At 49.4% G+C, this 15,756-nt stretch overlaps 1 protein-coding gene across 2 annotated transcripts in view; it reads right to left on the reverse strand.

Moving 5' to 3' along the window:
* The window catches only part of PIP4K2A (phosphatidylinositol-5-phosphate 4-kinase type 2 alpha), a 180,633-nt gene that overhangs the window by 49,270 nt on the left and 115,607 nt on the right, over window positions 1-15,756 (reverse strand). For both annotated transcript variants that reach the window (XM_002717397.4, XM_051820700.2), the window contains exon 4: window positions 2,489-2,641. In XM_002717397.4, the coding sequence (XP_002717443.3) occupies window positions 2,489-2,641 (153 nt within the window). The remainder of the gene's footprint in view (window positions 1-2,488; window positions 2,642-15,756) is intronic.

Here is a 15,756-nt window from a genome sequence, read left to right on the forward strand (position 1 = left end):
GACATCCTTCACTGTCTTCCCGGGCCACAGCAGAGAGCTGGACTGGAAGAGCAGCAGCCGGGACCAGAACCCGGCGCCCATATGGGATGCCGGCGCCACAGGTGGAGGATTAACCAAGTGAGCCACGGCGCCGGCCCCTATTGTTTTCTTAATTTGGGAAGGAGGGGTAGGGAGGAGGAGGAAGAGAGACAGAAGAGAGCTTCTTCATCTACTGTTCCATACTCCAAATGTCCACAATGGCTGGGGGTGGGGCTGGGCTGAGGCCAAAGTCAGGAGTAAGGAACTCAATCCAGGTCTCCCACATGAGTGGCAGGAACCCAGTTACTTAGGCCATCACTGCTGCCTCCAAGGGTCTACATTAGCAGGAAACTGGAGCTAGGGGCCAGAGCCAGGGAACGAATCCAAGCACTCCAGCATGGGAAGCGGGTGTCTTTAATGCTAAATGCCTGCCTCTACTCTGCCACTTAGAAATTTCCTTTATGAACGGCAACAGCACGAGCACTGTAGAACAAAATGCAGAAGGAACAGATGTTATAAAATATTTATTAGATGACAAATGAATTTAGATTTTGGCTAAGGCTTTTAGAAAATAAATTATAGGCAGTGCTATGTTTCCAGAAACAGAATGTGGTCCGAATATTTTCTATAGGTTTTACTGTGAGCAGAACACAATTGATCGCATTTGCAAAGACTGGAAGAATAAGCTAGGCCAGGAAATAATGCATGATGTCAGAGCATAAGCCGCCACCACAGCAGTGCTTTGAAAGCCCTTTGAACAGATAGCTCAGTGCTCACAGATCCAAACGGGCACTGCCTTCAAGGCAGCACTCCGAGAGGCGACACCTAATAAATGTGCTTGCTGAAACTCCCCAAATCCTTCCATCCAGCACTAGGGCCCAGGGCACTTTATTTTGTGACAGCTGATTTTTATCTTTAAGAGATTTGGGGCTTATTTAGGTAAGAAAGCAAAGCATGACTCTGCTGTGGACTGAATGCCTGTGTCCTCCAAAATCCCCAACGCCCAACACCATGGCATCTGCAGGTGGGGCTTCAGGGAGGCAATTAATTAGGTCAAGGAGGCTGGGGCCCTCCGAATGGGATTAGCGCCCTTACTAGAGGGGCTGAATCCCTTTCTCTCTCTCCCCTTGTGAGCAAGGCCAGGGGGACTGCCCTCACTGGGACCTGCTCACGCTAGCACCCTGCCAGCCGACCTCTGGTCTAGAACTGGGCATCTGGCCTCGTGGTGAAGCCACTGGTTGGGACACCCATGTCCCATGCCTGCAGTGCCTGGGTACCATTCTTGGCCCTGGCTCCTGATTCCAGCTTCCTACTAGCGGCCTCAAGTGACTGGATTCCTGCCACCCACGTGGGGGATGTGGATTGCGTGGTTTTTTTGCTACTGGCTCTGGGCCAGCCTGACCCACTGTGGGCATTTGCAGAGTGGACCAGCAGATGGCAGCCCTTTCAGAAAGTCACCAGGTCTGCGGTGCTTTGTTGCGACAGCCTGAGGAGGCGAAGGCTGTAGAGGCAACAGTGAGTGTGTGCTCCAGGCAGGGATCGGTGCCAAAGTGACTGCTGCGACGTTGCACCGGCAGTCCTATCTGTGTCACAAGACTACACCTTCTCAGAATGACCTCACTGCTACGAACTACTGTTAAAAGATAGGTATGATCTTACCATGATGCTACCACCACCACCCATACCACACGGCATGTGAGGCAAACGCTGCGCTAGGTACTTGCCCCACATTTCCCAGTTAATCCTCAGGCCTCCAGAGCTATGTGTTATTAGCATCCCCAGCACACAAATGAACAAAAAAGGCCTCAGAGTCAAGACAGCATGTGGTTAGCAAACGACAGTACTGGATCTGAACCCGGAACCCTCTGACTTTGGACGTCACGCTCTTGGTACTGCACAGTGAGGCCTCTAGCAACGAGGCTGGGATCTGTGAACATGGGCAAACCAGCCCTGGAACAGACTGCACGAGCCAGAGCCTGCTGGTGCCCAGGGCAGTCCATTTTACCCCCAGGGCGATCAGGAAGGGATGATGCTCGGAGAAACCCGAGTGCAGCCCGGCACTCACCTTTGGAAAGCAGAGAATTTTCCCAACAGCTGTCGGTGAGCCAGGAGGAGCCGTGACAGGGAGAGCAGGTGGGATTTGGGGGTCTAAACGGATAAACACTCAGAGCTCAGTGACTCATTTCTGGGGCAGGCAGAGAGGATTCTAGAAGTTACCAAGTCTTAGGTGGTGGTCACTGAACCCACCGCACAGAAGGGTGCTTAGCATAAAAGCGATAGTGATCTTTACGGCATAAGCAGTCCCGAATGCTGTCAGTAGTCTGGACACAGCGATCTGAGAGCCGGGCCAGAGGTGACAATGCTGGGCGTGTTATCATTTCCCAACTGTGCGTCCAAGCCTTTGGCCTTGATCATGACGCGTCATGAACGCTAACCCCCTCAGGGTCCCAAACGAAAACAAAGACGTTACCTGGTGGTATTTCTTCAGGATGTTGTGCATCTCGGCCACGTCTTCGCTGGTGATGGTCTTGATGACGTATCTCTTGTCGTAGGACGTGTGGAACCGTGCCCCGCTGCGGGCCTGCGAGTCGTTGGGAAGGGGTGCGCTTCTGGTCAAGGAATTCTTCCCGGAGCGGGACAGGGGTGGACGGGTGGGAGGGGAGGGAAGAGAATCGGTTAAAGGGGTGGCTTTTCTGATGCCCAGATGAGCTGTCGTCATAGCAAGTGTTCAAGAGCATCTGTGTTGGGAATGAACCAATCAGCAGGATGACAACATCTTGCGGCTCTCAGAGCTCAGGTGGCCAGCCTCGCAGATGAAAGGGCATCAGCTTGACTATTACACCACGCTCTTAAGGTGGGCTGGGGGCTAGAATTGTGATCAGAGTTACTTTATTCACCTGGTTCTTCTTTTCAGAGCTGGACAGGAGCTCCAATTTTTCTTCTGAATAAAGTTAGGAGCCAGTTATGAAACCAAGGTCGACCGTCCCCTGCTATCTCTGTGTGTGACAGGCGCTGGGCCAAGACCTCGGCCAGGCCATTCCCCTGGCTCTGGTAACATCCCTACGCTACGTTCACGGTCATTGTCCTCATCACTCTATGCGTGATGCATGCTGGGGAAAAAGGGGTGGAATAAACAGGCCAAGGCCACAGCGCCAGTAAGGGAACAGCTGGAGTTCCAACTCAGGCATGGTCGGCTCAGAACAAGTCGTTGACCAGGGACCGCGGCCTCCTGGGCTATGCCCCAGAGGAGGGAGGCAGGGGCCCGGGCCTCAGCATTCTGAAGCCTGCTCTGGTCCAGCCTCCACTCCACCGAGTCTGAGTACTCGTGGCTCCCTGCGGGGCAGACGAGGAGGAGCTGGGAGCAGAGGCTCTGAGCAGGGGCTTTTCTGGCGTCTCTTAGTGCAGCGTCTGGCTCATGCTGTGTACGTAGCCGCCAGGTAAGCCTGGTGTGGGAAAGCTTAGACGGATAATTCTAAGTTCAGGGGCTGGAAGCCGCACCTCCTTCGCTCTGAGTTGCCATGTTCACCTACCTGTCAATCGGGGACTCCTCCCTAGAAAGTACCTCCTCTTACCCGGGATGTGAGAGTGGTACCACATAAACACTTCTGTTTTTCTAAGCTCATAAAAAGCCAGGTAGCACAGAAGCTTGGGCTCTCCCCCTCGTGGACTCAGGATGGGCAGAGCAGGGTATAGTAATTCCCTTTCCCTGGCCAACTCTCCCTAAATAAAGCCCTAATGGGCCTGTGTATTTTTCTTTCCTTTTTTTTTTTTTTTTTAAGATTTATTTATTTGGAAGTTAGAGTTACAGAGAGGCAGAGGCAGAGGCAGAGGCAGAGAGAAAGAGGTCTTCCATCTGCTGGTTCACTCCCCAAATGGCCGCAATGAATGGAAGCTGAGCCGATCTGAAGCCAGGAGCCAGGAGCCTCTTCTGGGTCTCGCAAGCAGGTGCAGGGGCCCAAGGAGTTGGGCCATCCTCCCTTGCTTTCCCAGGCCACAGCAGAGAGCTGAATAGGAAGTGGGGCAGCCAGGACTTGAACCCGTGCCCATATATGGGATGTCAGCACTGTAGGTGGAAGCTTTACTTGCTATGCCAAAGTGCTGGCCCTGGGCCTGTGTATTTTTCTCACTTTGTAAATAAAGTGTATCATACTGCATGCCATGTTTATGCCTATACTTAGAATTCTTTTCTAAGTAAAAGACAAGAGTCTGGAAATTTAATTTAAGTCCAGCCTAGCCCACAACAAGCCTACCCTCCTCTCATGCAGGCTCTTCCATTGTCTCTCCCCCTTACAGCATCTGGAAGCCTCTTGCCCATGCCCCACCTTCCTTGCCCTGGCCCTCAGACCCTGGCTTGGCACAGCCCTGCCCCTAGAAGCCATCCCTGCTAACTGCCCTTGAGTTGGCTCCAGAGGTGCAGTGGTTCTCCTGCTCTGCTAACACCCCCAGGCCATGGTCATGGTTACTACCCAAAGGGACCACACAGACCTCGCCCCACCACTTCCTCTCCTTAATGGGCAATCGAAGACTGCAGTGGGCCAAAGGTGGTCTGGGTCACGGAACAGAGAGGTCTTCAGGGGAAGGTGCTGTTTCTGCCCCAGGCATTTTCCATGGAAAAGTCCCCTTCCTCCCAGCATCTCCAAGGCTCCCCGTCTTGCCCTTTCTCTCTAGATGAAACCCCAGAGGACTGAACAGGGATGAGGCAGAATCGAGTCACAGAGGTGCAGCTGGGCAAGGAAGCCCCATACTTCCGGGGGTCCTTGTTTCCACTGTGGCAACAGATTCTCGCATTCTGAGTTAGCCTGTGGGCATCCAAATGTAAGCAGAGCCAAGATGGCCGGAGAACGGCATCTGTCTTCCCTAGCTTATCAGAAAATCCAAGTGAAGAAAAAAATCAGTGCAACTCCCAGCGACTTCAAATAGCAGAATCTGGCAGTGTTCAGTTATTCTTAAGATAAATGAAATTCGCTGGATAGACTGAGAATGATGAAATGATTTTCATGCTGAAATGACTATTATGAGGGACAGGCATTTGGCACAGTGGCTGAGTGGCAGCTTGGGACACCCACATCCGATATCAGAGTGCCTGGTTTCAGGCCTGGCAACTCCACTTCCGCTCAAGTTTCCTGCTAATGTGTACCCTTTGTGGGGGTGGTTGGGTAGCAGGTGATGGCTCGAGTAGTTGGGTCCCTGCAACCCATGTAGGGGACCTGGATTGAGCTCTAAGCCAGTGTCATCAGACTGCCGCGCCCTGTTGTTGGGGACGTTTCGGGGAGTGAACCAGCAGACTGGAGCTCTCTGTCGCTCTGCCTTTCAAATAAAATGAAAATACATTTAAAAAATTTTTTACGTGACTATAGTAAAACACGGTTTAATTCTCAATGACATTGCTGTTTCTCAAACAAATACAATAATAAAACCCAATAAGTCTTTACACTATTTCTTACTTAGAATAAAAAGGAAGAAATTCAAAGTAAATGAACTATTTTGGGGTTTTAAATACTAGTGGGGAAAAAATCAATTATTATAATTGGCTAACTTTTTTCTCCTAAACATTAATCTGCAAAAGGATAGTTATTTCAAATAAAACAAGAACTCTAGGATTAGGACTGCAAATAATTTTCAGGCATAAAATTAAAGCAGGAACAATCAACTTCATGACAGCCAGGTGGAACAGACCATAAGCTTTGTAAAACTGACAACAGAGGTAAAATACCTTTGGGAGGGGGTGACAAGGAAGAGTAGACGAGAACCACATTCTGCGAAGGATGGGGTAAAGGTGGCCCATGTTCACAGTGCGTTTTGTGTGGGAGGGAACAACGTTCGCTTTCAGGCCACTGGGGGAGAACATGGCTGAAAACTGTGCCATCAGTGCTTCCTGAACCTAACAAGCACCTGAGCCACTGCGGGGAAGAGGAGTGCACAGTCTGGGGTCTCCTCGCCCAGGGCAGGGTTAGGTAGCATTTTAAGACGTAGATGCTGCTGATGGGGCTGCTCTGCAGTCACACGTGAGAGCCCAGAGTCACTGGCTGGTGCTTCTAAGGTGCTTCCTGCGTGGTCACTGCAGGCTTTCTTGCATTAGTGCTTTCCCCGTTATATCCTCTCCACCCCCAGTTTGGTTAAAATGGGAAATTTTATAGTTATAGATGAACTGTATTAATTAATTATGTATTAATTAATTAAACACTGTATTAATTAATTAATCACTGTATTAAAGGGACCTTTAGTAACACTGACTCCTGACAAGGCAATATATGAGCTTATGAAGGGCTAGGAATGACTAATCAAGAAATGCAAAAATTCATTAGCTCAGATGTTACCCTTTCCCAAATTCTTTGCCTTTCTTTAATGTTCAAAGACATTTTTATAATCATTTACTATAGACTTTGCATAACTACTCATATACAAGTATTAGCCCTGGGTTATAAGATCTCATGAATTCTAATCTCGATTCTGTCTTAATCCACTTTATTAATGGTTACATGTGTGGTCCCAATCCACAATATCTGTCTCCAGTGTGTGAAAAAATTTATTATTATTATTATTATTATTATTATATTATTTTAGAGAGGCAGAGAGAGGGAGAAAGAGCTAGGTCATCCACTGATTCACTCTCCAAATGTTCTCATTGGCTGAGGCTGGAGCTAGGACTTGGGAACACAAGCCAGGTCTCTCTGTGGGTGGCAGGAATCAGTTACTGGAGCCAGCACCACAGCCCCCCGTAACCTAAACTGTTGGGAAAGTTCTTGGTTTGCCAAATGTAGGATGTAACTTTCCTGTCCCTGTGAACATAAAAAAAAGTGATGAAGAGTGGGGCCAGCGACATGGTGCAGTAAGTTAATCCTCCACCTGTGGTGCCAGCATCCCATATGGGCGCCAGGTTCTAGTCCTGGCTGCTCCTCTTCCAATCCAGCTCTCTGCTGTGGCCTGGGAAAGCAGCAGAAGATGGCCCACGTCTTTGGGTCCCCGCACTTGCATGGGAGACCTGGAAGAAGCTCCTGGCTTCGGATCTGCGCAGCTCCAGCCGTTGCGACCATTTGGGGAGTGAACCATCGGATGGAAGACCTCTGTCTCTCCCTCTCACTGTCTATACCTACCTCTCAAATAATTAAATAAAATCTTAAAAAAAAAAGTGATGCCAAGTAAGCCCGGGACAGAGGCCAGCCTGAGATGCAGATGAGACCCACCTCAAGGCCTAAGAAGCACCACTGACAGGGTTGGTGTGGCTGACACCAAGGCACCTCCTAGTCGCCAGGTGATGCCCTGACTTGGGGGATGTCTCCCTTTTCCACCTGTCTTTATGAGAAAGCTGTCAGGCAGGATTACCCAAAGAAAGCCACCCAGGGCTTGGAGACATCGACTCTCATTAGAAAACAAATTCTCTGCCCTGGACAGAGCTCAGGCACTTGTATGCTCTGTAACAAGGTGACACTTCTTAAATTCAAACCCCCTTCCACCCCTCCTCCCCCAGGTCCTGAAACCATCTGCTCAGAAGTGCTAGGTTATTTCCTACGGCTCTGATTATATAACAACTTGTATCTTTATTTTTTTTTAAAAAGATTTGTTTATTTATTTGAGGACAGAGAGAAAGAGAGAGACAGAGACAGAGACAGAGAGACAGAGACAGGGAGTGAGAGCTTCCATCAGCTGGTTCACTCCCCAAATGGACACAATGGCTGGAGCTAGGCTGATCTGAAGCCAGGAGCTAGGAGCTTCTTCTGGGTCTCCCACGTGGATGTAGGAGCCCAAACACTTGGACCATTCTCTGCCGCTTTCTCAGGCCCTTAGCAGGGAGCTGGGTCAGAAATAGAGCATCTAGGACTGGAGTCCATATGGGATGCCGGCACTGCAGGTGGCAGCTTTACCTGCTATGCCACAGTGCTGGCCCCCAACTTGTATTTTTAAAAGAGGATTTAAAACACTTTGCAAAGGAGCTTCAAGTTGGAAATTCCCAGTCCACAAGGTCTCCCTTCTATCCTTGACTTCTGCTCACTCCCAGCATCCTCTCAGACCAACAAGAAGAGAGAGGGGGATAGGCAAATGGAGTAGCAGGCAAAGGACAAAAGGGACAGGAGACGTCAACACAGGAACTTTGGTTACCTGAAGGCAGGGACTCTGAGGCCCCACCAATTCCTCCTGCACAAACCCCTTACTCTGTCACCTGCTATCAGCAACCACAACTGGACTGAACGGTCTTCCGACTTGCTCCCCAATGATCGCTGCATATTATCGCTGCTGTCAGTGGGGGGCAGAGACTCAGGAAACGCACATGATCTCCTATTAGCTTATGGGGGGCAAATGATAAACTGCAGTGGGCGCCTGCACCGGCGTGGGAAACCAGGAGGAAGCACCTGGCTCCTGGCTTCGGATCGGTGCAGCGCTGGCTGTAGTGGCCATTTGGGGGGTGAACCAGCGGAAGGAAGACCTCTCTCTCTCTCTGTCTCACTGTCTATCTGTCAAATAAATAAAAAATAAATAAATATGAAGAAACTACAGAAAACATGCTCTAGTCACTGGCTACTCTGTTCTTCTATGCATTCATAGTTTCAAATTATAAACTAGGTAACTCCTTAAACCCACTTGCTCTAAATGAAAACACTTATCATAACGTGTCCTAAGGAAAAAAAAGTTGCCAAAAATAAATGTTGGGGGGCAAAAAATGTCTCTTATTGCAGATAAACTAACTTCAAACTGCAAGCAGTCTCCTTTTATAATGGCTTTAGTAAGATAGAACTCACATATTCTGCAATTCGCCTATTTAAAGTATACAGTTCAGTGGTTTTTAGTATTCACAAAGTGCTGCAACCATCACCACAACCAATTTAAAAAGGTTTTTCAGCACTCTAAAAAGAAATACCACACACTGGTTTGCAGTCACTCCCATGCTTTCTCGTACCCCTCTCAACCTGGAGGCCACTCATCTATTTCCTGCCTGTAAATTTCCCCATCCTGGATATCTCGTATCAGTGTAATCATAGAGTACACAGGTGCTTGGGATTGGACCAAACATTCTTCTGGCAGGTGGAACTAAACACACCAGCCCCAACGAGCTGACCCACCGTGCCAGCTTACTCCACATGAGCAAGGGGACGCTGTGGGAGCCGGCACTGGCTGTGCCACAGCCTGGCAATGTAGCTTCTGAGGATGCTCCTGGGTTTGCTGGGGACCCTAGCTAAGATGAAATTAACTTTTAGACCAAAATTCAAGATCTAAGGCAAAGCTGTCAGAAGCAGGGCAGGTCAGAAAATGACATTAGGTCTGTTTAGGTTTTTTTCTTGTTTATCTTGCAACTTGGCGAGCAAGCATCCGTCTCTTAGCCAGATGCATTTTTGGCCCTGTGATATCCCATCTCAAACTCTGAAGCCATGGGGCCACGCTAACAGAAACAGGAAATAAAGGAAGATAGTGAGAGCTGATGCTTACTCTCCAACCGCCTTCTTACATTTATAACTGGAGACACTGATTGTCTCTTCCCTTGAAGAAGGGATTTATTGCACCGGCCTTCCCACCCCCTTCTCCAGGTCTGTGCTGGAGATGTGCGTTTCTGAACCGGGAAGTCCAGGAGGGCAGAGCCCCCAGAAGCGTGGAGGAAACACGAAAGTCAATTTAATTAGCTCGTTCTCACCACCAATCCTGGACGCGCTTTAGAAACAGCCTGACTTAGCAACCGTTACTTTCTCCCAGACTTATTTACAAAAATAAAAAATAAAAAGCATTCCGCCCATTTAATCCTCTTGAACTAATCATGAAGTCCTGTACACAATCTTCATGCTTTCCTTTTAAACACTCATTTGTACATTCTGCTAAAGTGCAAAGCTTTAATTTTCAGTCAAAGGAAAGGCCATGTGAAGTCAGTTCCGGCACGCACACATGTGTAAAAGCCCTTATTTTACCAAGGGGGCATGTTCCCTTACAGAGAAGAATCTAAGTGACAGTCACCTACTCACAGATTTAGCAATAGATTCGGGGATCTGACGGCTGGGTGGGCCCCACTTTACAGATGCAGAAACTGAGACCCATCAGGGCTAATTGAGCGGTTTGTGGTCACAGCATCACTCACTGAAGACCCAAGACTGAAACCAGGCTTGCCAGCTCCTACGCTGGCTGTTTCATGAACCTAAAACCTGGAAACCGATTGTTGCTCTGCTGACAATTTGGGATTAGGATTATAGGCCTCAAGTCTGATGGCCCAGGAGACAGCAGCGGCTGCCCAGAGAAGGCGGGTTCACATTTGACCCGTCTGAGTGGGCCCAGATGGTCCTCTGGCCTTCTCGGAGAGTTAAAGGCCTATGTGCTCACTTGAGCACTGGCATCAAGGGTTTATTAAATGCCCACTGAGTTCAAAGCCCTGTGTTAAGCTCCTGGGGAATCTCAGAGATGTTCTGCACTGTGATCCCAAGCACAGAATGGCTTTCATTATAGTGGGGAGTGAGCCACGGTGCAATTCCATGCTCATCAATAATGAAGCAATTTATAAGAAAAGAACATAAAAATGGAAGGGGCTGACCAACGGGGAGAGCCGCAGAGTCGCTGGAACTTCACAGAGTGCTGCAAGATCGCCTTTTAAGATCTCGGGTTGGTGCTAGACTACAGAGATTAAAATGCCAGAAGCTGGGCAGATGTTTGGTGTGGCGGTTAAGATGCTACTTGGGACGTCCAAATCCCGAATCAGAGTGCCAGGGTTTGAGTCGCTGCTCGGCTCTCGATTCCAGCTTCCTGCTACTGTGTACCCTGGGAGGCTGCAGGTGATGGCTCAAGTACTTGGGTCACCACCCATGTGGGAGACCTGGGTTGTGTTCCCAGTTCCCACCTGGCTCCAGCCCAGCTCTGGCAATTGTGGTCATTTGGGGAGTGAATCAAGCAGCATACGGGAGCTGTCTCTCCCTGTGCCTCTCAAACAGTAACACAGACTGTGTGACATCACTACCTCTCCATGCAAAACCCGCAGGACTGCATGCCGGCTGCAGAGCTGGGCTGAGGCCTTCTGCTCCATCTCTATATTCTCTGCGTGTCCTGGCTGTTGTCCCACAATTACCTCCCACAATTCTGCCAGGGTCACGTGAGGTCTCCTGCCCCTGTGCTTCCGACCAGAAGGCTGCTGCCTCTTGGTACGCCGTCCTCCCCCCCCCCCCGCCCCGCCCTCCTTCCCTTCCTTCCATGCACATGTCTTCAGGGCATGCCGGGAGCCAGGTATTGTGCTAAAAACTGGGCAGCTGGCACACAAGCCAGACACAGTCGCTTCTCTCCTGCAGTTTAAGTCCATGTGGGCATTCTACGTTTGAAAAAATGTTTTCATTTGATAGACTTGATATTCTAGAGATACTGGAAGAATTTTTTTTTTTTTTTAAACAGGCAGAGTGGACAGTGAGAGAGAGAGACAGAGAGAAAAGTCCTCCTTTTGCCGTTGGTTCACCCTCCAATGGCCGCTGCGGCCGGCGCACCGCGCTGATCCGAAGCCAGGAGCCAGGTGCCAGGTGCTTCTCCTGGTCTCCCATGCAGGTGCAGGGCCCAAGAACCTGGGCCATCCTCCACTGCACTCCCGGGCCACAGCAGAGAGCTGGCCTGGAAGAATGTTTTTTATTCCCTCAAGTTTAGTATACTCTGAAGGCCTTAATGCTTCAGAATTTTATTTTTAAACTTGAAACAAGAACATCAAAAGTTTACGATGTTCGCTTTTAAAGTTAATTATTTTAAAATTAGAAGTCTCTGCTACAGATACAAAGAAGAGAGTGCATCAGACGTGATTAATGAGGGATTCTAATTCAGGAGAGGCAGTAGGGGAAAGTAAACCTGGTATTATCCGAAGGAGGAACAAGAGGGCTGGGTTTCAGTGACGCCCGTTATTCAGACCCGACAGCAGCAGCTCTATCCTGCGTGACGTTTCGGTTTCTGGGGAGCAACCCTGCCTGGTAGTTCAGAAACTTGAACGTAGCCCCCGCCTGACTTCCCACTGGCCTGGGAGACTGGACAGAGGAGTGTGGAGGGTCATCAAGAAAGTGTCATGGTGTCTGGGTTTCTGCGAATCTTGCCAGCACCTGGCTCAGCGTCTGGCATAAAATAGTTGAGAAAAAAAGGGACTGTTCCACTCCGACTCCTCTCCTGCATGGGACGGCATGTCTCACACTGAGCCTGGCGCGCAGTAGGTGTGAGCCGACACACACTGAGCTGGCAATCACACGTGAAATCACAGACCCAAGGGGCGCCAGGCTTAGGATGGCAGCGGCGATGGGAGAAATGCAACTGTGGCAACAGGAACGGTGGCGGTCCCCAGGGCAGTGCGCACCTGGACACACGCCTTGAGGGTGTGGCAGTGGGGAGTCCCACGGGACAAACAACTAGCAGGAGAACGGGATTCAGCTCAGCACCGTACAAACACTTCAAAAACACTAACAGGCTACATTCTGAATCTGGAAGCGCTGGGTGTACACACACACACACACACACACTTTAATATGTATTTAACAGCAAGGAAAAGAAGTTTTATTTTAAAAAGATACTTAAGAGGGTAAAGCCACCATGGGTAAAGCTGCAGCCTGCAGCGCCGGCATCCCATATGGGCATCTGTCCAAGTCCCAGCTGCTCCACTTCTGATACAACTCCCTGTTAATGGCCTAGGAAAAACAGCAGAGGATAACCCAGGTGTTTGGGCCCCTGCGACCCACGTGGGAGACCCAGATGAAGCTCTTGGCTCCTGGCTTCAGTCTGGCCCAGCCCCGACTGCTGCAGCCATTTGAGAAGTGAACTAGCTAAGCAGATGGGAGCTCTGTATCTTCCTCTCTCTGCACCTCTCAAACAATAACAAAAAAATACAGACTTCATGACATCATAACCCCACCCCCCATGCAAACCCACAGGGCTGCCAGCCAGCTGCAGAGCTAGACAGAGTCTGTTGGAGGATTCTCTTCCTACCCCTCCTTCCCTCCCTCCCTCTCCCTGTAACTCTGCTTGCAAAGAAAAAAATAAATCTTTAAAAAAAGATACTCAAGAAATCAAACCTAGAGAGAGAGACAGGGGCTGGCATTGTGGCACAGAGCGTTAAACTCCGCTTGCGATACCAGCATCCCATATTGCAGTATGATTCAAGTCCTAGTTGCTCCACTTCTGGTCCAGCTACCAGAGATGTGCATGCAAAGGCACTAGAGGACAGACCAAGTACTGGGGCCCCTGGCTCCCATTTAGGAGGCACAGATGGAGTGCCAGGCTCCTAGCTTTTCCTGCCCAGCCCTGGCTATTATGGCCATCTGAGGGGCATATCAGCAGATGGAAGATCTCTCTGTCATTCTGCCTTTCAAATAAATAACATGAATCTTAAAAAAAATTACAGAAAAGATACAAATGTTTACACGTTTTTCATCTCCTTTTAGGAAGTTTAAGTTCACAGAGGTCAGTGACACAGGTTAATTACTGCATTCTGCTTTGATCGGAGTGGTCAACGTTGGTCAGTACCAGCTTTTTCCAGTGCTGCAAAAAGGCATTCACACAAAGAAGACCAGCTGAGATCTTTCTCCACTAAACTCGAGGGAAAGTCTGAACCAGACAGTGGAGCTTCTCCTTGCCACACTGACTTAAAGTTGTTCAAAATGTGAGCACAACAGGAAAATAAACACAGAAAGGCAGCGCCTGGGGCCCCTCACCAAGCAGTGGCCTCCCAAAGCTGAGAGCCTGGGTCACCGAGCCTGCTTCTCACAACAGGCTGGGAAGTGTAGCCAAAGCCGCTCACAGGCATGGACCGGGGAAAAGACGTTGCCTTTTGTTTTTTAAAGATTTATTTTCTTTACTTGAAAGAGTTACAGAGAGAGAGAGGTAGAGACAGAGAGAGAAATCTTCCATCCGCTGGTTCACTCCCCAAATGACCCCAATGGCCAGAGCTGAGCTGAGCTGATCTGAAGCCAGGAACCAGGAACTTCTTCTGGGTCTCCCACGTGGGTACAGGAGTCCAAGGACTTGGGCCATCTTCTACTGTTTTTCCATGCCACAGCAGAGAGTTGGATCGGAAGTGGAGCAGCCAGGACTTGAACTGGTGCCCATATGGGATGCTGGCACTACAGGCATTGGCTTTACCCACTACACCAGAATGCCAGCCCCAGACCTTGCCTTTTAAACACACAGTATTCAGCTGCCAGTACCCAAAGGGGTGGGGGCTGGGGCTCCCTGTAGCAAGCTTCCAGTAGGGAGACCTGGGACAGGAAAACAAGGCTGGGTGGGCAAGCGTCAGTTGCTCGACAGGTGAGGTGATGGCCTCTCTGGTCCTGGCCCTGCCCACCTCCGGCCTCCACCCCAGCACCGCCCCACAGCCCAAGCTGCTGTCACCACCTTTTTTCTGAGCTGAGCAGTCAACAGATGGGGTTCAGCCCTGCATTTACAAGCCTGCTTTCAGTGAAACTTGGGGAGCCCCATGCCCTCTTGGGAGAGAAAGAAATCAGGAATATGAGACTAGGGAGAGAAGAAAAGGATACCTCTAGTTTACTGAAGTTACTCTGAAAGCCGACTTTTTTTTTTTTTTTTTTTTTCAATAAAAATACAGTTGCCAGAGAGAAAGCAGCAATTAAAATGCCAAGAGCACCAGGCAGCGCTGAGAGGAGGAGTGCGGCAGAATGATTAATTACACTCACACGCTCCTCTGTGCCGATCGCTCGGGCTAAGCGGTTAACAGACTTGCCAATTAGTTACTTGTGAGTCATCCTCCACTTGCCTAATTTCTCCTCAAAGTCTGTACTCAGCAATTTGCACGAACTTAACTTTCAAATGACATGGTTGTGTTTTTAGAGGGAAAACAAGGAAGGAAAACGGGCTCACGTATTAGAATTTTAGCCAATGAACTGGTCATTTCAGGAAACGCTGAAAACCACTTTCACCTGCTGCAGTGCACAACTGGGAACGCAATGGCATCACGGTGGATCTCTTTAACAGAACCGGGGATGAGAGGAAGTATGACACACTTCATTTCGGTAATGAATTGAGGACACTGACAAGGGACCACGGCACAAGCCCTCGAGGGTCAGTTTCTGGGAAACATCAATGCTGTCATTTCTTTTCTTTCTTTCTTTTTTTTTTTTGACAGAGTGGACAGTGAGAGAGACAGAGAGAAAGGTCTTCCTTTGCTGTTGGTTCACCCTCCAATGGCCGCTGCGGCCGACGTGCTGCGGCTGGCGCACCGCGCTGATCCGAAGCCAGAAGCCAGGTGCTTCTCCTGGTCTCCCATGGGGTGCAGGGCCCAAGCACTTGGGCCATCCTCCACTGCACTTCTGGGCCACAGCAGAGAGCTGGACAGGAAGAAGAGCAACCGGGACAGACTCTGGCACCCCGACAGGGACTAGAACCCGGTGTGCCAGCGCCGCAAGGTGAAGGATTAGCCTGTTGAGCTGCGGCGCTGGCCCAATGCTGTCATTTCATTAAAAAAAAAAAAAATAGATAGGGACAGAGGGAGGACATCCTGTTTGGCATCAGAGTCAGACAGGGGAGATTTTAAAATGTCAAAGCTATCTGCTGTTAATTCCTTTACAGTGTCTAATCCATTTTCATATGGTCTCTTCAACTGTGGTAACAGTTCTTAAATTATATGTGATTATTCACTTTTACTTCATAGAAACCTTTTTTACTATTCCAACGATTCTTCTTTAAAAGTTACTTATTTTTTCAGCAGTAAATTTCAAGCCCATAATTGTGAGCTAAGTCCTCTCTTGAAAATTAAGCCCCAACCTGAGTGTTGGCTCCGGCATGGATCTCAGAACAAAGCAGGTG

Source organism: Oryctolagus cuniculus, chromosome 13 (assembly GCF_964237555.1).
Source record: "Oryctolagus cuniculus chromosome 13, mOryCun1.1, whole genome shotgun sequence".
NCBI lineage: Eukaryota > Metazoa > Chordata > Mammalia > Lagomorpha > Leporidae > Oryctolagus > Oryctolagus cuniculus.